Raw genomic sequence first — 23,184 nt, 5'->3', positions numbered from 1 at the left:
TTCTACTGAGCAAATCATTTCGTTTTAGAAGCAATAATAGAGAAAGAGATATAGGTCATCATGGGGTCAGCTTAGTCACACAACACTAAACACAGAGAGTGAGTGAGTGAGTGAGTGAGTGAGTGAGTGAGTGAGTGCGTGTGTGCATGCGTGAATGAGAGAGAGAGAGAGAGAGAGAGAGATGTACAGTCTGACACTGTACTGTGTACAGAAGAAGCCATGCTGAGGCTCAAGTTTCTGATCTAACCCCCCTTTGTGGGGTTGGCAGCATTGTGGTTGAGCAATGAGCATGGCAAACAGATGGCATGCCTCCCAGTCAAAACAACAAACTAAATAAAAATAATAATTTATAATTAATTCAGTCACTGCAACAAATATAAACTGTAATAATAATACAAAATGCTAATTAAATGTAGCAACTTTGCCTATTTAGCATGATAATGTGGAAACACATTTGTATCTTGTAACACATTAAGATTACTTGATTAATGTAGCCTACACCTTCATTGATGCACTCAGACGGTTAGTGTGCTGTGTGCATACTGTACCGTAGGCACAAGCCTTGATGAAACATCATGCTTCAGATTAATTTCAAGACCTCTCTTCTCCCTCATTCTACACTATACTTTTAGAAGAGACATTACTTGAGAATGGTATAGGCCCACATATCCAGTTGCCTAAGTGGCTCCCTAACTCACAGGTGTACATACTGTACCTGCAAAGCATGTCATCTTGGTTTGCTTGAAAACTTCAGAAAGAGTGGCTAATACTAGCTGTGTGGTTGCAGCTGAAGACTTACTGATGCAGATCCCTCCCTGAAAATAACCTAGTCAGCAAATCAGACAAACAGCCTTTATTGTTAGCACTAGATTTTGTGTGAAACAGGCCCCTCCCACTAACTTTGGAAGCCAATTACAGCCGAACGATACATTTCTGCCTGTGGCGTTGTAATCGGATAGGGCCAGAAATGATGAGTACCGATTTCTGTGAGATTTGCACAAAAGCTGTAGGTGGAAGAGCAAAAAGTGTTTTGAAAAAAAGTCTAAATGGCGGAAGATCTGTCCTGACGCAAATGGGCGTGGCCTATATGGGGATATGCAGCATGAAAGTGAATTTTATTGTACGACCTACGGTGCAAGAGTTATAAGGTGAAATGTAAAGTGGGCTGTTATAGCGCCATCATGAGGCCGACTGATGTAATAATTCATTACATTAATTTTAATAATTATTATGAACCTCGCCTACAAGTGTTGTAATTGTAGCTCCAACGGTTTTTGTGAGAAATTTCCCATGTAAATTGATGGGAAATTTTAATTCACTAATAAATTAATTATTAATCAATAATTTGTGAAAATGGAAAAAGGGCTTTGTTAAGACCTCCGTAATATTATGGCCAATGCCTATGTGAAAAGTCGGAGCGATTGGTGCAGGCAGTGAGGATCTACGACAGTGTTTCATTCAGTCTGTGAATTATAATATGATGATGTACAGTAAGATCAGGTGTTGACATTTTACTGCAACTGTGCAGTTTCAAGGTAATAGAGCATAACATGAGCAAGTTAAATAATGCCATTATGTTTACATTTCATTTCAAGTTCAACGCACTGGAGCATGACAGTGACTTGGAATATAGCAAACAAATGTAATTAGTGGATGCAAGAGAATGTTTGTTGATAAAACATGAAGAACATAATTGAATCTTTATAATCATATCCATAGTCACTCAGTATAGAGGTAATAATAGAATCCTTTAAGACTAGGCGTGGTCTGTTTACTCAGCGGCTCAGTTAGGACAACAGATGGCAAAGATGTGCTTCATGACCCAACACGAGTCCCCCCTACACACACACACACCTTTTTCTGGCCAATCAGAGTGTGAACAGTAAAAATAGATGTGGCACAGGGCTACCCTCCAGGGAATGCTCTACTCCTCTGGGCTAGCCTCTCCTGAGACATCTACGCAAGGCAGGCTTTGTATTTGGTCCTTTCCTCCCTCTCTGTCTTGGAATGGAATGGAATGGAAAATACTTTATTAATCCCCGAGGGGAAATTGATTTGTTACAGCAGTAACAGGCAGCCAGCGTTACGCAGCGCCAATGAGAGTCACTCTGACTCTTCTAAATCACAAATCTCTCTCTCTTTGTTATTAACATGCGTGCATAGACAGTCTATTGGTTTTGCATAAAATGGGGGCTAGACATTTGTTTTTGATTTTTTTTTAATTAAGTCAGCACCAGAATAACTTGACACATTTTTCCAAGAATGAAAATAATTACCTCCGATGACTTTTGCATAACACAGGGGGGGCCACAACCTGACCTGCCCTGATGGAGACCTGTGCCTGTGACCTTATCCAAGGGGCCAGCTAGGCACACCAATGTTGAAGCGCTGGGCCCTAGTGGTAAGAGGAAGGACTGCAGGCGGACCTGTGGATTCTTGACGTGGAAACCCCGTGCAACCGAGCGCTCAATGTTAAAGCCCAGCTACACTTCCGCATTTGGGCACCAAAATTTGGTGCCCAAATGCTGAATCAGCAAAAAAATGCGGAAATAGACGGTACTTCCGGCAGCCTTCCGGGTGCTTCAAAACGCAACTGAGCAACTTCCACTGACAAGAATAGCGGAGGGGGCGGAGCTTCGCGCCAGTTCAGTCTCTATCCTTTTAATACTCTAGTCTATGACTTTATCTAGTTTGATTTTTTTCCTTCCTGTATTCTCTGAATGGCTATTCTTCTCATTTGTTCTACCCTGTACCATCTATCTATAAATGCACCAAGTCTCGTACGTACGACGTACGTACGTCTGTAAGTCTATAATCCACGTAACTCGAGAACCGTTCGCCCCACCGACTTCAAATTTAACATACGCGTTCCACACCCCCACAGGGAGTGCAGTGCCCGGTGTCCAGTCGGTCGGGCCCACGGTTGTCCAGAACCGCCCCAAAAAGGCCTCTGCCCGGGCTCACACCCGTGTGAAGTGACACGTCGTCCTCAATGTTTTATCCTCACTTTTTATCCTCAATACATACAGTACATTGCTCAGCCAATCAAATCATCACTATAGGGTACACCCCATAGCCCCTCAATAATCACCCTTGTGTGAAGCAAGACTCAAGAGTGACCCACATGATGCCACATTTGCCACGTTTACTGCTGTAAACAAACATTAAGTCCATAGACTTGGCTGCCATATGATGTAATTCAAAATGGATTAAATTAAGAATAACAACGAAAGCCCCGCCCCTGTGGGTACCTGTATTAGAAAATGTAATTAGTTGAATGCTTCACAGGAGCAACACATGGTGTGCTAGCTTTTAAACATAAATCATCAATTTTTTTGGCAATCCTTTCCCTATTCACAATTTTCTCTTGGCACAAAAGGGGGGGATATCCAAGCATCAGTACTTGAAGCCAATGCTGTTCAATATAAGACTTTGAGTGGGGGGTGGGCAGGCAAGAAACGTTTCAGGAAGAGGGCTCTGCCAGCCCTGATTAGAGGTATTGTGAAACGATCAATCATTTCCTCTTTAGTTCAGGATAGATCTGCTCATGTTGATCAGTTAAATAAAAAACTGCAGCGTTTGCATCTAATGAAACAGCTTGAGCTTGTACCAATGTACTTCAAGCTAAATTGTGGACAATTTGCTGAATATGTAATATGATGTAGTAGTTGGGTGGAAGCTACACAGAATTTTAAAGTGTGTAATACACAGACTCTCTTATCATTGAAGTAACTTCGGAAATTAATGCGCCACCTGTTAATGCAATACCCGTTGTAGTTGCTTCTAGAGTACTCAAGTGCTGTACCACACAGAAAATATGTGTAAACAAATAAATATAATTTCATGAAGATCTATGAAATCTATAAAAATCTGCTTCGTCTCTCAGTCTCACCTATAGACAACATACAAAACAAAATGACAGTATTGTTGCTTGTATAAAGTAATAGAGCTTAGTGTAAACTGTGTATGGCAACTGTAAGAATGAGGTAAATACTGTATTCATTTCACAAGCATAATTGTACCAAATCCCATACAACAATAATCTATAAAGAACTGAAAAAACAGCTACAGTACATAATCACAGCACTAATACAAAGTTCAACAACTTAATAAGTATAAGGGTCCAAATCACTTTCACAGACAGTCTAAAGAGTTAATAGTCAATAAAGTCACACTTACAGGAAATGCTTGCCTGGCACTGGGCACAACAACAGAAATGGGAGCATAAGCTTTAAATGGATGACTAGACTAGGATCTAGCTCTGTTTGTTTGTGTGTGTATTTATTTTTTGTATTTTACTTCCTGTCTAAAGGGGAAGTTGTGTCATGGACTGTACCATTACACAGGAACACTGGGGGGTGCCAAACTCATTACAACAATAAGAGTTGTACCATTACACAGCAATAGTGTAGGCATTATTCGCATACATATAAAAAAGAATAGATGCCTCATTGACCGCTGCAGTTCGTTGGAGCGATGTGTCTCCAACAAAGGCGGAAGTCAAGTGGAAGTGCAGAAGGCCATGTGGAAGGCAAGCTGAGTCGCTGCCACTCAAGTGACTACTGGCCAATCACAGCGCGTCTTTTCTGGGACTTATCAATTCAATCCAAAGGAGCTTTATTGGCATCAGAGTGCATGCCAATAAACCATAGACATAGACAAGGTAGAGATGGTACATAAGGTACATATAAGGTACATATAAACGCCTCTTCCGGCTCTGGGGCGTCTGTATCTCAATGGAAGGCAACATGGAGGAAACGGGAGGCAATGGCAATGCGTGATTGGATTGCATTGGCAAGCTTTCCCGAGATTCCTAGAATTTCTGTTGGCATTTCTGTTGGCTTAGATAGCATTTGACACAGACTTATAGCATGTTATGTAGACAGCACTATAATTGTATTGTATATAGTCATAGCACGCCATAGTACATATGTATAGCATAGTAGTAAATATTTATAGTTTATATGTATAGTGTATGTATAGTTTCATTATATAGATATTCCACTGTTACTTTCTTAGCTTACGCATGTTTCATGATAAATGCTTTTATGTGATGTATTCCCATGCTTTTGTTCTTGCTTAAATGTAAGTCGCTCTGGATTAAGAGCGTCTGCTAAATGCCTAAATTGTAAATTGTATAGCGGAAGCAAAACGGAAGAACGGAAGGAGACATTCTCTTTCCCAGCAGCTTTGCCTTCTGAGATTCTGCTTGGCTTCCTCCTCCCGTTGGAGACAGGACTCTCCAACGAAAGTGCAGCGACCAATGAGGCATCTATATTTTTTTAATATCTATGTACCGAATGTCCACAGGCAGCTTGGCCACTCATGCTTCCTCTATGCTTCGCAAGGAATCTCAGGAAAGCTTGCCACCCTGTTGCCTGCAAGAGAGACACATTCCCCAGAGCCGAAGGAGGCATCTACCTTTTTATGGTCATTCGCAGCACCGATAGACCCGCAGCCCGCCTGATTGGCCTCTGACTACTAGTAAGAAGGATTAGGGGGTGGGGCTTTCTCACATTCTAATACAGCTAGAAAAAAAACACTTAATTTTTTTTTTAATAAACGGCCAATAGGCTTATGTGTTGTTACTTGTTTTGTTCCTTATTACTGTGTGAGAGACAGTGCAATCATCCAATCAACTAAGCAACTGAATTGAATACCAACCACTTGCCATTTTGGCAAATTCTTTGGAGGCGTTACCCATATGTTTAGCTGTGTTACTCATTCCACGAACACCCGATCCTTACAAGCTATACCTTGTTGTAAAAAAAATGATAAAAAATACCATTACCAATACCAATTGGTATTATTAAAGTGGAGAAATAATGGACCAAAGACAGATAGATCGATCGATAGATAGATAGATAGATAGATAGATAGCAGACTGCAGTGTTGTCTGTGTGTGTGTGTGTGTGTGTGTGTGTGTGTGTGTGTGTGTGTGTGTGTGTGTGAGCAAGAGAAAGGGAGAGAATCAAATTATGTAAGTTTTGTATTAGTATGCTCTATTTCTGAGGTTTTCAAACTTTTTGTGCCCAAAGCACACCAAAATATCAAAGCACACCTCCCTTTCATAGCGAAAGCAGCCGGAACTCTTGAAATAATTAATTTAAATGCAGGCTTCCAGAAATATATGAAAATATGTTCCAACTTAAGTTCCATCCATCTATCCATCTTCAACCGCTTATCCGTAGTCGGGTCGCGGGGGCAACAGCTCCACCAGAGAGCTCCAGACTTCCCTCTTCAGGGCAACATTAGTGACTTCCTCCTGGGGGATCCCGAGACGTTCCAAGGCCAGTGAGTCAATGTGTTTCCTCCAACTGCGCCTTTGTCTGCTCCGGGGTCTCCAACAAACACTGAGAGTTTAATTACTTGTTTCCCAAACCTCCAGTTTATCACTAAACTCTAAACTGAAATTGCTTGGTAGCAAGCAAGTTGGAAAGAACTCTGTTCCGTTCCAATTTCCGAGCAGTTTGAAAAACATTTAGGCTGTAACCAACTCTGCTGGCCATGGACAAAAGCACATCCCTTGCTCTCAGCACTATGACTGTTTGAGAGATCGTTTCGTTTAGCCTCAGATGGCCTGTCATCAGCCCTTGTGCCTTGTGGAGTCTATGCAAAGCCGGCACGATAGGGGTTCATGACACATCCGGCTTCACTTGGCGAAGAGAGCGAGAGGGCTTCCAGGCAGAGAAGACCAATGAGTCGCACTGGGTGAAGACCTTTCAGGGAGGCATGGGGAGCCACAGAACACAAGGAACACATAGCTCATACTAAAAGGAAAAAGGTTCTCAAATAATCTTTCCATTCCCACAATACAATATGGCATATTTTGGACATAGTTCAAATGGTGATTAATCATGATTAATACATTTTTAAGCTGTGAATAATCTTATTACAATTTGTAATCGTTTGACAGCTCTCTCTCTCTGTATATATATATATATATATATATATATATACACGTATGTGTGTGTGTGTGTATGTGTGTGTGGGGGGCAGTGATTGACAGTGATTGATTGACACTGACTGATTCAGAGTCTCACACACAAAAAAAGAGAAATGCCATTTTAGTACGTAGTTTATGAACACCTGCAGCAATAATGTAAGGTTTTAATGTGTGTCTATTCATTCGTAACGTATCACTTAATGGAGCAACTGAGGGGATGACTAAAGATAATAAACTCACAATCATCTCATTAAAGAAAACAAGGATAGTTAGTCTCCTACTCAAAACCCAGGATGCATGTATTTCTTTGTAAGGCACAACACTTTAAGACCGAGACAACCCAGCCTAATTGGTATACGATCCACTGTACAGTACCTTATAATGGCTGCACATCCTAATTTTTGCCTGGAATGGACTCAACTAGTCTAATTATTATTGCTAACAAGACAGCCATACAGTAGGACTGAGTAGACAATAACACATTCATATTGCTTAGCATGACAGTGCATACTTCCTGACCCCCACAATGACAGGGAATGACTAAGCCTGTATAATATAATGTCAGAGAAGGCAAAAGACACAGTGGCGACTGCATAAAGAGAATGCCTAGGCAGAAGAATCCCATACTCTCCCTGCTCTGTGCCAATTTATTTATTCTATAGGGTTTCAATAATGAATGTGCCATATTGTGCATGGATGCGTGAGGAATAAAGAAGAGCACAGAGCTCCTTTACGACAAAAAATGCATTGTGGTCAGCAGCCTAGTGAATAGCCCATTTCTTTATTTCTGGTAAGATGAGACATGCACTCATCGTCTTACATCAGCGATTGGTTCTGTCTCTCTCAACTCAACAACTTGAGTTGAACAGACATCCCCTGCTTCTTGTCGCTGTGGGACACAAGGTTCTCTCAGTTGTGGATAGTGTCATCATTGTGAGCTGTTCATTGTGAGCTGTCCTCTTGCAAAGGCCACATGGGCTACAGAGGAGGTTGTCAGGGTCTAGCCGGCATCAGATGACTCCAGATGCCCCCTCCCACAACCCTTTTAAATAAAACAACAGATGCCAATGGGAGGGCAGAGGGGATACGCTCACCTTATCACAACCATCCAGGTTAGAAAATGGAATGCATTACCGGTAATTATGCCAACAAGTGCAAGTGAAGTGACCACAGAAGTGATGCACAGACTGAGATACTCTTCATTATAAAGGGTGGTTGATAACAAGAACTATGACAAAGGTTTTACCAAAGATCAATTGTTCGCAAACATACCATACACTGTCTAATACAGTATATTAGGTTCTTCTATCTATGTTCACTCTATCTGCCTTTTATGAACAAAAGCTGCTGCCAAGAGTTTTGTTTCTGCTGAATTTTTAAATTAAAAAAGAAAGAAGTAAAGATCACGTGAAATGCCTAACAGCTTCAGCTTGGATTAGCGGCTCTGCATTTGCTGGTATTTTAGCCTTGTATTTTCCATATGGAAAATACAATGCCATTATATGATATCATATGATATCATATAATGGCCATTGGCTGGTATTTTAGGCAGAAGAGGAGGGAGAGAGCGCAATACTAGAGAGAGCGCAACACTGTATATCCATGATAGAGCAACCATCATCAGCTAGGACTAGCAAGGTCAGCTGATAAAAAAAACAGCCCACGTCATAAGCCTTTTTCTTTTGATAGTGATCTGTCTGCTCTGCCAAAAAATCCCACTAACAGTGGCTTTTAATGTATGACTCTTTAAATTCTCTTTAATTAATGCAATATAGTTAGTTGACCAGAGTCTGCCAGGGGTCTATAAGCCTTGCAAACTAGGCCCACACATTTCTACATTTCACATTTCTACAGTTCTACAAGAGCACTCACAGTGAGCTTGCTGAATGGGGTTCAGTGGTGTCCGAGCACGAAAATAGCGTTTGGTTGGTTTTCACCACCAAATGTCACTGTTGCGCAGCCTAACACTAACACACACACACACACACACACACACACACACACACACACACACACACACACACACACACACACACACACACACACACACACACACACACACACACACACACACACACACACACACACACACACACACACACACACACACACACACACACACAAACTGTATATATGATGATTTCGGGTGTGACAGTACAGTACAGTGACAGTACAGTACAGTAGGGGGACCCCTTGGAGACCCCCACACCGTAACTCTGTCATTTCTCAACCATTTCGGACGCGGGGTAGCTTTTAGTAGCCTATATCCAGAATAATCTCTAGTACTCTACAAGAGTCAGCCAAACTCATGTAAGTAACATATTTCATTCTGTCTCTAACTTAGAAAGCAAAAGCGCAAGGTGGAGAGAGGCCAATTTAACTTAATGCTGATTAGGCATTTCATATACATTGGTACAAATCCGAATAAGAAATCAGTGTAAGTGTTGTTCCTTGGTTAGGACCTAAACCTCTACAGAAGTTATTCAATGATTAATCCATGGCTCCTGTAAATCCACAGTCACTGACACTTCTGTAAGCACACCCTCAAGGAAGGAAGCATTTCTATTTGCCCTTCTGACAGTGCCTGAGAGGGTGTTTGTGTGATGTCATGTTTTTAGCCCCCAAAGGGGATATGTAGTTCCTCTCAACTCTATGAGGCCTGGATCTGTCTAATCCACTCCCCATCAAAAAGGAAAGACGTCAGGCAGTCCTGGCTAGGTTTGTCCTCCCTAGAACAGGATGAAAACCTTTGCACACTCTGTATGCATACATCATTGATGTTACATATGATGTTCATATGAGAGTTTCACTGGCAGTTTAAATATATTAAACCAATAAAAATATTATACTATTTATAAAAAATAAAAGTACACCACATGCATACTGTAGCTGCCAGCTGTTATTTTACTGTAGCCCATCTGCATCGCCATCATAACTGCTGCAATGTAATCACAGTGAACGCATCCCACTGTTCTCTATGCAATTCTAGCAAGATTTGAAAACAAATAATTAAAGGAAAACAGGAAAATACTTCTATATAACTAATTATAACATGATTACATTTGGTGGCCAATGTTTTTAGTAGTTTACATCCTTTGGTGGCCAATGTTTTTAGTAGTGTACATCCTGGACACTACAATACAATACTTGCTGATACTGTATCACCAATTCACCATATCATCACTGTTTTAAGTGTTTTTAGTAGTTTACATCCGGTACAATAATAATAATAATGGTTGATGATTGCATTTTTATAGCGCTTTTCTATGCACTACGTCACGTCAAAGCGCTTTACAATGGTCCAGTCATTCATACATTGGGAGGTGAAGTGGCAAACAGTCAACGCCAGCGTCCTCACTTCCCACATTCACACACCAATGGTGGCAACCACTGGAGGCAATGTGGGGTTCAGTGTCTTGCCCAAGGACACTTCGACATGTGGACAGGAGGAGCCAGATTCGAACTGCCGACCCACAGATTATTGGACGACTTGCTCTGCCTCCTGATATATTATCGCCTCTCACTTCACACATTTTTTTAAGTTTACATGGTACATTTGGGTTATTTATAAAAGAATGGCTGATTTACTTTTACTGTATTCTTGATCAGTCACGTGATCAGTACTAGTCTGTTCACCCCAAATTTTTTCATTCACAAGTAAAGAGAGGGGCGGGTTAGTTACCTCCGGTTTATTATTATTATTATTTATTTATAAGAGGCGAATACAAAGTATATCAGTCAGGATATCCCGACAGGATCTCTGTCAGGTCTTGAGACAACTTGTTTTGATTTGACACTTTAATAAAATTGAATTGAATTGAAATTGAACGAGACGTAACTGTTTATTGTTACGCACTGAGAGAGAGAATATAACGAAAGGTATAACGTTATGTCCCTATTATTATACAGCTGATAGACGAATACAGAGTATTACGTGACATAATGTAACTGTTAATTTTTGTTCTCTACAGTTAGTATTAGAGAGAGAGTAATGAGACACAAGCGTACCTAACTACAGCTAGTTAAAAGGGCGCAACACAGTAAATCATTCACGGCATTGTGTTTTGTGTAAACTTTTTGTAAGATAAATGATGCAAAGTGATTGTTATGTAAAATGTTTATATTGTATACCTAGAGGGTGCTTGCGCACCACAGGGGGTTCACTGCATGCAGCAGTTTGGGAACCCCTGTACTAGATCATCAATGGTGTGACTGTGAATGTTGTTTCCACCTGGGTTAAGATGCATGTATAATTAAAAGCCTGTAATGCTCTCGTTTTACTTGCTCAATGTGCTTACAGTAAGCCTGATGTACTTTAATTTTCTACATGCCTAAATATGCTTTGTGGTATTTCATCGCTGTGAAAATATGGAAATACTGATACCTTTACAGTGGGTTTAATATGAAAGTGTACCGGTATATGTGCCAGAAAGTTCTAGAGTTCTAAAATAGTTGAAAGAGACAGACGGTATGTATTCGTTATATTTTTTTGAATTGTGCATTGAAACTGTGTTTTATTTGTGTCATTAGGTTTTACAGTATTTGTCTAATGTGGCGTTGGAGGAAAAACTGCCCAAGAAAAACATCAGTATGATTCATGGACCTCGTTCATGACCAGACGTGTAGTTACATTAGCCTGGGATTCAGACAAATCTGTCAGTGCAAAACAAAAAAGGTCCTCAGAAGATTAGATTGGATTTATTTCACTGCCACGAAGTTGCACCCAGTGATATTTTTCTGGACGTGACAGGCTTTAGGTACATCATAGGCATAGCCCATGTACGGTACATGGGCTATTGAGTGAAATAATTTACTGTAACTCATTAAAATGTAAAGTTACAAATGTTCCCCAAATATTATGGTTACAGGCCAAAACGTGAAGAGCTGATCTGTCAACCGGTACTGGTTACTCTTTTATATTTATAATGAACACATATGGGACCTATTATGGCTCCTGAAAAGGCAATAGTATTTCTGATTTCGTAATCCGGTAAAGATAAATCAATAACTAATATCTATAACAAATATTGCACTGTTTACATAATCACAATGAACAATCAATCAATAATGCACAGACCATGAGAATAAGGAATGCAGATCCATTTGCCATTATGTGATCAATATTGCAATCGTCAGAATAAAACAGCTTTCCACACATGATATACAGTTGTGCTACTCATGTGATTTAATTTCCCTGATGAAGACATGATGAAACATCCTGCATGAGCTGAAATGTTGTTTGTTCGTTTTGTGTGGGTAATTAAAGCACCAGAATAACAGCAATCTGTTTTGTTTGCACATTTCCGATATCAGCACCAATATTAAGGATGTGTTGATCAAATTGCAATTAACCCATTCTGACCGGGCACCCATTTTGGTGTCAGCATCATGTCGTGCTTTAGCTATTGAAAAATAGCAGATCTATAAGCTCATATCGCGCCACCGAGTGGCGCGATACGAGCTTGTAGGTCTGCTATTTTTTGAAAAATCGAAGAGCGACTGACATTTTTAGAATCTGATCTCAGGTCAGAATGGGTTAATCAGACCAGCGTGTGTCCGGCGGAAACCTCGTATGAATCTGATCTCAGGTCAGAATGGGTTAACCCATTCTGGGCGGGAACCCCTTTTGGTGTTTTAAGCATTATGATATACTTTAGTTATTGAAAAATAGCAGATCTACAAGCTCATAGTGCTGCACCGAGTGCCGCACTACGAGCTTGTAGATCTGCTATTTTTTTTTAATCTTGAAAATGTGTCGCAAATCATTGAATATATATTCTTTCACAGCGAATGTTTTTAACTCAAATCTTTGCTTCTGAGGTGTCCCTGGAATAACATATTTTCAGATGGGGGTCGGCGGCCAAATACAGATAATTTGTTCTTGACATGAAAAAGGTTGAGAACCATTGACATAGAAACAGGTTTCTCAGGAAACTTTTAGGATTTAGAAGACATTTTTTTTAGAATTGGCCTCAGTAGTTTGTAATCAAAACCAGCTGTGGAGGAGGAGGACAATGAAGCATGGGAATCAAACTGATCCTTCATTTGTATTGGCTTTTATTGATGTGTATCTGTACACGTCATCACGCAGCACGTTTTCGTTTTCAGGAAGTAATTACAAATATATTTTTATGGACTATTGATATAAAAACACACAAAAAAGAGAATTTGCCCATTCTTTTGGCATCCATTGTTAGGTATGCCCATGACCACGGATATGGTCTAAAAGTGTGAAAAAGCACTTTAGACCCACAAAGTTTGTAAAAAGAAAAGAAAAAAAAGGATGAATATGGAATGAATATAGAATATAATAATAATAATGACAACTGCAGCATATTGTACCAAGAATAACAGACAACATGCAAGCACAATAAGTGATGGAGTTGATTGACTGAAATTGAATAAAGATATCAAAGGTTTAGAAGCAACTGTCACAGCTCTTTTGCATGACACTGCAATTAGGACTGCTATCGCTCATTTTATTTTAATAATTTTTTTTTATGTTTTGTATATCAATGTATCAATTAACCACCTAAGTGTTAATCACTGTTATAATGCAATATAGTGCTCCCCGACCATAGTAAGTAGTAAAACACTGTGTAAACAGTAATAACCCCCCCCCCCCCACACACACACACACACACACCCCTCCCATGGCTAACAACAACATAATTAAACTGCAATAAATCTATAATTAAAACTTGTGCGCTCAATGTACACCCTGGGATGCTTAGGTAATAGGTACAATTGAATAAGCTTCCATCTCTTTTTGAGATTCAAAATACTAGATCCGATTCTGATCTTGCTCCTCACATACAGTAGGCAACACAAAAAGACTCGCCCAGCTATTTTGACAATAACTTGGCTATGCAATTCAAATTGCATCAAATGGTGAAGTGAGGGGCACTAATATATTAAAGTCTAAGGTCACATTCTCACTAATACTTCGGTAGACTCGTATGGGCGGAGGATTTGGGATTCTTGCATATATATTTTGCTGCGGTTTGCCTTCACACAGTTGTCATCCGCAGCAATTGGAAACGCAGCAGGGGGGACCTTTATCAATGTGTTCCATTCATAAACTAGCCTACACAGTGAAATCTATGGTGATAAAATTATACTCATAACGTGCATGTGTCGTGCCGTCTGGGACTGGACCCCCCCCCCCTCTCTCGCTCTCTCACTATACGCGAACAGCCACACACTGTTCTTTTGGGCATGGAGGCACAGCGCTGAGCGCACTGATATAACAGACAGCAGCGCAAAATGTTTACACGTTTATTGAGATGAAAGTTCCTACTCCCCACTAGTCCCCACACAGTGACAGCACTCCACGTTTACGGCACGCACAGACAGACAGAATATTCTGTAGGCTATAATACTATTACACTGCACTGTAGTGTTTATGTGTTTTCTTAAGCAATTGATTAATGTACTCGTCCTTATTTCGATCAGGGCTTCAGTCTCCTCATTCGACCACGTCTATCCACGGTATAACGGGACATCTTTGCGCTGCGTAAAATATGCCTTCTCCGTCTCCAACTGTGTCCAGCTCCTCACCCGCCACATTGTTTGCTTCATTTCCTTTATTTACTGCGGATTGCATTTACACCTGCACCGAATCGTAATCAAGTGCGATTGGAAGCAAAGCAAAACCCCCGTTTTTGCTCGGAGTATAATGCGGTTCTTTGATACGCATTACGATTCGAATGAGCCTTCACACCTGCCAAACAAAGTGCACTTTCTGAAAATGCGCAGGAGGATTCGTTTTAATCGCAGCAAAGCTCTCTGGTATGAATGTGACCTAACTCATGTTGATTAGGTGATGTAATGGTGACGTAAAACAAACGGTGCCAACACAAACATTAAATGCCATTAACAATAAAGAGACAATATGACGTAATGAGGGACAATATGACGTAAATTTTCCCTTCATTGTCAATGGCGTTTTAAAAACAAACATCAAACCTGTATATAGGAGGGGCTGGCACCACTCAGAAATTGGCTAATGGGAGGGCCGGCAGACCTCTGACGTCATTCTGACTCACCCATAACCATAAGGAGTTCCCAATGCAGCTACTCCCAAATATGGAGTGTCATAGCTGCAAACAAATCAGTCAGCTCCCTATATGGGCACAAAAGGGGGCACCAGCTATTCCTGTACATACTGCCGTTGGGAGAACGTATTACCAATCACGGAGTGAACTTCCATTTCTATGCTGATGAATGATACCCAACTATATCTTTCTGTAGCTCCACATGATCCCTGTGCTTTAGACTCATTGTTGACCTGCCTGTCCAGCATCAAATGCTGGATGAGTGAGAACTTTCTCAAGCTAAATGAGGATAAGACAGAAGTTCTCATAATCGATTCTAGTGAGCAGAAATAATCAATAATAAGCAGACTTGGCAACCTGACTGTAGAACGTAACAGTACAGTAAAGAACTTGGGGGTCATTATTACTTGCGCAAGCAGAGCGCGCAAGTAATAGTTTTCGTCCATGCCGCCGTTTGATGCGTATGCGCCGTGCCAGTGTATGACGTAATGACTACTTGATATGGCAGTGGTGTCAGATTACATACATGTATACATAGGGACATTACCTTTAATCCTCCCGACACTAAAACATATCGCCATTACGTCACCATCGAAAATCAATTACACCCTGGCATTGGGTCCTTTAATCCACATCTTTATTACGTCATCATTGAGAGCTACTTATACAGTTATACCCTGACGTCATATGCTGCTACGATACTGTACATATACTACATACGCATCAAACGGGGCACACGCAAAGTAACCACAGTATACCGCTAAATATCAACTTACAAATGACATATACATATAGATAGAGGCATTTCCTTTCCACCTTTCACCTTTCCTTTAATCCACCCGACACTGATTCGTCACCATCGAATGCCGATTAATCCACATCTTTATTACGTCATCATTGAGAGCTAGTTATACCAGTTATACCTGACGTCATATGCTGCTACGATACATACGCATCAAACGGGGCATACGTAAAGTAACCACAGTATACCGCTAATAATTTACATATTACATATACATGTAATTACATGGCATTTCCTTTAATCCACCCGACACTGATCGACATATACGTAACCATCGAAAGCCGTCATACTTATCATACTTTTTTACCTCCAAAAACTAGGTACGTAGCAAATAGCTAAACCTAATAATTCAATATTTCAAACGTTCTTTCACAGAGAAGCTGAGATTTGACAGTTTGTAGCGGTCGACAGTACTTGCGCGCTCTGCTTGCACACTTGTGTGCAACAAGCAAGTAGGCACTCGACAGAGTTCAGTTCTAGTTGATTCTGAATTTAATTTTAATTCACACATTAATCATGTTACCAAGATTGCCTTTTTTCTTTTTGCTTCTACGGACCAACGGCGTGGAACAAACTCCCACTATACCTTCGACAGGCAGCCTCTGTAAACATTTTTAAACTCAAGACTACTTCTACACTCTTGCTTTTAGTTGTCTTTTAAATTCCTTGTTATTCATGTCCGCACTGTATTGCATGCTATTATTTCAATGTTTTATGCCTTGCTTTTCTTTTCTTTTTTTCTCCATTGCTCTGTAAAGCACTTTGAGCTGCATTTCATAAGGTGTTATACAAATAAAGTTGTATTATTATTATTATTATTAAAGCGCTATATAAATGCAATACCATATGGACAAAAAAGGGACAAGGACTGACAGATACAGATAGGGACACAGGTAGACAGACGAAGCAAAGATCTCCAAATATGTGCACAAAAGGGACGGGTAGAACGGGTACTCTGACAAAGCCCCAACATTATCTGACATATTGGTGGTGTGACTTAGGAGTGAGGGCCGATCCAACTCTAGATGTGAGGGCTGCGTAGCGGCCCCAACCTCTAGTAGAGTATAACTACGTACATGATACACAGAATCAAAATGTTCAAATCAAAATGAAATTGGCATTAAAGGTCCCTGCACACTGCTGATCTACGTCAATTAATAAATGTTACACTTAACGCCAATGCCGTGGTAATGCTACGTTAGCTTTGTGTTGCTTTTGCTAGCTGGTGTTGTCAATAACACTGGATCGCGACATCTTGATCGCCGGGCGCAAGTGCGCCCATACAAGCATTCTTTCAGTCGCCTGTATCTCCTGACCTATTCCTTGAACTATGCCAGATGGCATTTCTGGTCAAAACAAGGTTTATTCCTGACTACCGGCAAAGGTGCCTGGACCGCTGAGCCACGGTCCAGGCACCTTTGCCGGTAGTCCAGGTCTGGCAGTGTGCCACGGGTTCAACTCCCGATCCCGACGGCCTTTACTGCATGTCACCCCCCCATTTCCTGTCTGTCCCTCTATAAAAATCACACCCGTGTAAACTGAGTGGTGCAACTCCCCTCTCCCCCCCTCCCCTCCCCTCCTCCTCCTCCTCTCTCTCTCTCTCTCTCTCTCATTAGCAGGCAACAGAGCAGCACTATCTCTCTCTATGTTTCTGGCACAGCGCCCCCCTACTGGTACTAATAGTCATATACTGGTGCTCAGATACACATAGGCGCATAGGTCACACGGACATTGCTGGTTGTAGGAGTGCTTGCACCACTCAAAAATATTTAAAAAAAGGCGAAAGCCAAAGAAACAAAACAAGGTTTATTCCACAGCCCAGAGTCGACGCTGTGATCCCCCTTCATAATGTTTTAGCACCCCAGACGGTAAACAGGAAGTGATGATGGATCGCACACTAACATAAGATCATAACATCCGGTCTGGGTTTTTGGCTCTTCAAAATGAGTTGACGGGGGATTATATATGAGTTATCAATAAATGCTGGCAGACTAGGTGTAACTGTAGTAATATAATTTGCACCTTATTGCAAGTTGCAACCCAGGATAAAGCTCAAATGAATCATGATGCCCGGCCTTTCTACAAACTCATACTTCTGTTACTGAATATTGTTTTAACTCTACTCATGAGCATTAATAAACTGCTGTCCCCATCATCATACAGAAGGGTCTCGTAGTCCTTCTATCCTTGCCTGCTTGAGACCAAAATGCTCTGCCCTGAAGCTAGGACGTAGGCCTAAAGCCATATGCCTTTGTTTGGTTGTCAACCATATGTTGCCCACATATCAAATTACCCAGTTTGGGTGTGTTAGGTTTACTGAAAAGCTTCTCATTTGGCACCATAAATAGCTGGACTTCATGAGACAAACAGCAGATGTTTACAGGCTCTTACATAACAGCTGGAGTCTGAACAGAATGCACCACAAAAACAAGACATGTTGTGAGCTTGTAAATCAGCTATTGGATACAGACATTTGGAGACCTGTCCAACTCACAAACTCAGGTCCGTTTGAAGAGTTTAAGTAGTTAAAAGTGGTTCAAATAAAAGTGATGGGCATGGTGGGTATTGCCAGTTGGACTGCAACAGCATCAGCATCAGCCAAAGCCAACAACCATCTTCATTAACAGTGCTGCTTCAAGTGAGCAGAACTCCCAGAGCTTCCCTCAACAGTGTCAACCCTTTGGACTCCGCTTATTTGGAACCGTTCGTCTCAATTCAGAAAATTACATCACTGTGCAAGTGAGACCAGATAAACAACCATATGTGTAATCAAACACTGACTCGATATATCACTGAGGGACTGTATGTGGATGGGGGAAGGGAGGCGTGGCACGTTTCTTATTTTCACGACACAGGCGTGTGCGTGTGCGCGCGTGTGTTTGTGTGTGCCTGCGTGCGTGCGTGTTTTAAAATGGCAAAGCGACAGACCCATCCTTTCCGCTCTAGGGAAAGATAAAACAAGCACGTATCTACTGTATCATCTGAACGGACGGAATTAAGTCTCAAATTAATTTGGTTCTTTCGCTATAGTCATATTTACAGTGAAAACCGTGGTATAGCTATTTTTATATAGTATAACGTCGGGTCTTGATAAGCAGGGCAGCGTTGTTAATGCAAAGAAATTGGCAAAATACAAATATTCTGACCAAGAACAAAACGTGAATGTTTAGTCTATTATCATGCAATATCATCATACAAAAAACAATACGTCTTTATCTCAACAACCGCTGTGGTCACACATTTCCTGGCGTTAGTTAGACATCAAGCTAATTAGCAGCCAGTGACGTGCATGGAGAACGTTAACGCTGCACCTGCTCTCCTCTCAGGACAGGCGGATGGAACCGAGAGGAAGGACAGGAGGCTAGTAATAAATGCATGCAGCCCTTTGAACACGACAGGACAGGATGGGAGGGAGGCGACGGAACACAGAGAATAAGTGCTTTAAATCCACGAATATAAACCTTCAGCAAAACAGCGATGGTAGAGAGGGATAAACTGAGATTTGCTTACCTGTAGAGCCCACAAGAAGCAAGGCTAAAAGGATATCCTTTGACTGGAACATTGCAAGTCCCGAGCGAAGAACGATCACGTTAGACCACGCGCGCTATAGCTAACATTTGGTCCCTAAGATATGGCTTTTTCCGCTCCCTTTACGAGCAGTTCATTCTAATATGAGATGTTGTTAAATCACCAGCAGAGTAGTAGGAGGAGGTACAGTAGGAGTAGGCTACAGTAAAGCCCAGTGCTGAGCGCCGCCGCACTGTTCAAAGGCTGACTGACAAGCAGCGCCTTTACACACGTGAATCAATCCGCACCAGAGGAACTATTATGGTCTTGCGGTTAAATAGTGCGTCGGTCTAAAATAAATAGAACGTTTATTATTTTATTTTTTATCACGAACCAAAAGGTTGAGTATTGCATCCGCACCTTATCGTTTGACCTGGCGACATGCCTTTTGTATTTCTACTTCTTCAGTTGGCTATATATAATGAGAATCATTTAAATAAGATAGCCTACTCTTATTGGTAGCCCACTGCTACCCCCAGCTTGCATAATTTGTTTTGTAACCTTAGCTGAGAATAGGCTGTGTCTGTAAAAGAACAGCTGACGTGCATGTGTCCAGATCTGATCCATCAATACATACTGGAGAAAACTTAATTTATATTATTGCTTTTATTTGAGCACTATAGCTTTAAAATAATCTACACTGGATGTCAAAATCACAAATATTAAATTAATTTATTAAAATAACAACATTGCAGGATACAGACCGCTTATACCTATGTATACTTCCACTAAGTCCACACTTATATAGGCTAATCAAATCCCAGCAAAGGTTTATTGCTGATCTTATGCCCTCCCACTGCTTCTGTCCATTGGTTTCACAGTATGAAGATAATATGGACAATATGGTGTATATCAATATGAAGATATGGTAGATATCACTGTATGAAGATTTATCACTGAAGATAATATGGTAGGTATCACTGTATGAACATGAACTTTATACAAATGGTAGGTGTCACTGTATGAAGATATAAGCATCACTGTATGAAAATTGTGTCACTGTATGAAGATATTAGAATCACTGTATGAATATAGTATGGAGATATGGTAGGTAATAGTATGGAGATATGGTACAGTAGATATCACAGTATGGAGACTATAAAAGGGCTGCACCTTGGAGCGTATGCCAGGCTGGGTGTCTCTGCCAAGTCATTGATTGTAGCCCTCAGGACCTGAGGAAGCTGCTGTGCTTGGAAATAATTCATTCAAGTTGTATTTATTCTCGAAATTACACTGAGTAATTAAACTCATTTTCAGTGTTGTGGAGTATAACACAAATACAATATCATATAAAAAACATCACAATACATCAGAAGATCAGGAAAAGGAAAACAAGGTATACATATAAATTACATAGGTTACAAATAGAAGCTAAGACAAATGTTTACATATTGTGGGGATCTGTATGCTCACCAAGGTTTTAAAACGACTCAGGGGTACCAATGTGGTCAATTTTAATGTAGTTTGCAGGTCATTCCATGTATTAATATAATAGTTTTGCTGATGCGGTTAAACTTCTCACATTTGTGGCACCCCTTAGGAGCAGAAGTGACAGTGATGTATTATAGAGGCTCCTCAACATGTGATTCCAATTGGGAGCTGATTGGATGTCCAGGGCTTATGGTAATTAATGCCATGGCTGACCGGAGCTCAGCTCCAGGGCCTGCCTCCTACTAGTAGCCTACCCCATCAGCCAGGGTATGAAGAAGAGAAAGTGGGCGTGGATTGAACACACCCTACGCAAAGCAACAGACAACATCACAAGGCTGGACTGGAATCCACCGGTGAAGACATTAAGTGGGGAAGCCAAAACAGACTGGATAAGATCAGTCCAGAGCGAGGCAAAGACTGATCCGGGCCCATCTGCAGAAAACTGCAGAAAAAAGCCTAAACACATTAATATGCATGCAATATTGCAGTTTTCATCCCGGAGAGAATACATTTGAGCTTCCTCCAAATAAAAGGACCCTTCATGAGATATTTTAAATGACTTGTCTCTTCTTCTCTTCCACTAAGATGCCAGGCAACCCTGAAGTAGCCTACAAACATTTGGTTGTACATCACAGAAGAAGGAAATGGGTAGTGTCTAGTGGAACGGATAGACATTGTGTTTTGTGACATTTAAAACAAGGAAAAAAGAAGATTAGATCCCATTCATAGTAATGCACAGTTGCACACCATTATAATCTTCTCCCACATCCCATCCAGCATCCAGCCTCCCACACACCCCTATGGTATGATAATCAAAATAAATAAGGAAAACAACAATAGGTCACCATACGACAACAAAAGAACAAGAAAGAACAAAAAACGTGACAGCAATAAGAAATAAAAATAATTTAATTATTCAATGCAACATATCAGACACTAGTCTGATTGATGCTGCATGTCTTTCCATGGAGTCAATAAGGGCAATAGTTTTATTGCATTTTAAGATGCATATAGCAGGGCCAGGAGGGATTGTAGATTAATTTAACGGGTGGAGCTATACTGAATATCTTGAGGAGGCATTTGCATAGACTGGAGCTTTACACACTCTTTAATGAATTTCTGACCTCTTTTTATGCATTCAAATAAAAACAAAACAGGCAGCTCTCCTGCCTCTGGGATGGGTTCTTATGGTAGATTTGAATCAACAACTTCCCTGCTCCATTTTTATTTGTCACTCTTGCTACTTAAGACTAATGAATAATCTATGATTATAAATATAACCTATCATTCCTATCATAGCCTCATCAACATCAAACACGATTGTGATTAATTTAAACTTTATTGATTCACATCCCTGCATATTATGCTATTGGTAGATTGTTTAGAACCTTCAGTATAGTTACCTTGAATTTATAGCATAAAAACATGATTACTCATGTGCAGTTTTATAGCCTTTTCACTTTCCAGATTTAATGGAATTTAACAGGACTTAAAGAGGAACCGAGCAGGCATTGCAGAACCACTGAATAACTATAGCTTAGTGCTTCAAATATGCGCTAAGTATGAAAATACTTGATTTCCTTTTTTTGGGGGGTCAGAGTTGGCAGACTTACTAGTTACTACTACTGAAAATGTCAATGTGCATATATCCTTCAGGGTGAAACACACTTCACAAATATGCTAAAGTAGTGAGTTTCAATATTTTAGAAAGTTTCTGGCATATCTGCGTCATACCGGTAATTTATCACCTAGTAGGCCTATACAATACAATTGGAGGATTGAATTCCTTGTAATCTCAGAGCTAAAATGCTTGTATCAGTTTGCATTTAGTCTGGTAATGGTTTAATCAGACAGCGGATTCATTGTCTGTCCTGCAAGGCACAGAGGGCTCCTTTGTGGACTGATGATATTAATCTGGGTAGATGTGGAGGAGTCTGCGTTCTCTCTCTCTCTCTCTCTCTCACACACACACTCTCACACACACACACACACACACACACACACACACACACACACACACACACACACACACACACACACACACACACACACCCTCACACACACACACACACACACACACACACACACACACACACACACACACACACACACACACACACACACACACACACACACACACACACACACACACACACACACACACACACATCAGGTTGTGATACATCATAAAAATGATTTGTAAAGTATAGATCTATCATCAAACTAGTTTGACTGCAGTGGCTCAGAAGTTAAAGCAGTTGCTTGGAAACCAGAAGGATTTCTGGTTCAATATCCTGGCTCTGTCTGTGTAGAAGTGTCCTTAAGCAAGACACTGAACCCGAACCCCAAACTGCTAACCTAATCTAACCCAGTGTGTGAAT

General features: G+C 40.7%; 1 protein-coding gene across 4 annotated transcripts in view; it reads right to left on the bottom strand.

Moving 5' to 3' along the window:
* ncam1b (neural cell adhesion molecule 1b) overlaps positions 1–19,542 on the bottom strand; it is a 97,461-nt gene extending 77,919 nt beyond the window's left edge. For all 4 annotated transcript variants that reach the window (XM_083773660.1, XM_083773663.1, XM_083773661.1 and 1 more), the window contains exon 1: positions 19,316–19,542. In XM_083773660.1, the coding sequence (XP_083629786.1) occupies positions 19,316–19,367 (52 nt within the window). In that variant the 5' untranslated portion in view covers positions 19,368–19,542. The remainder of the gene's footprint in view (positions 1–19,315) is intronic.
* Between the last annotated feature and the right edge of the window lie 3,642 nt (positions 19,543–23,184).

Source organism: Protomyctophum parallelum, assembly GCF_964188405.1.
Source record: "Protomyctophum parallelum genome assembly, chromosome: 9".
Lineage (NCBI taxonomy): Eukaryota > Metazoa > Chordata > Actinopteri > Myctophiformes > Myctophidae > Protomyctophum > Protomyctophum parallelum.
This window is presented reverse-complemented; position numbering and strand designations above follow the sequence as displayed.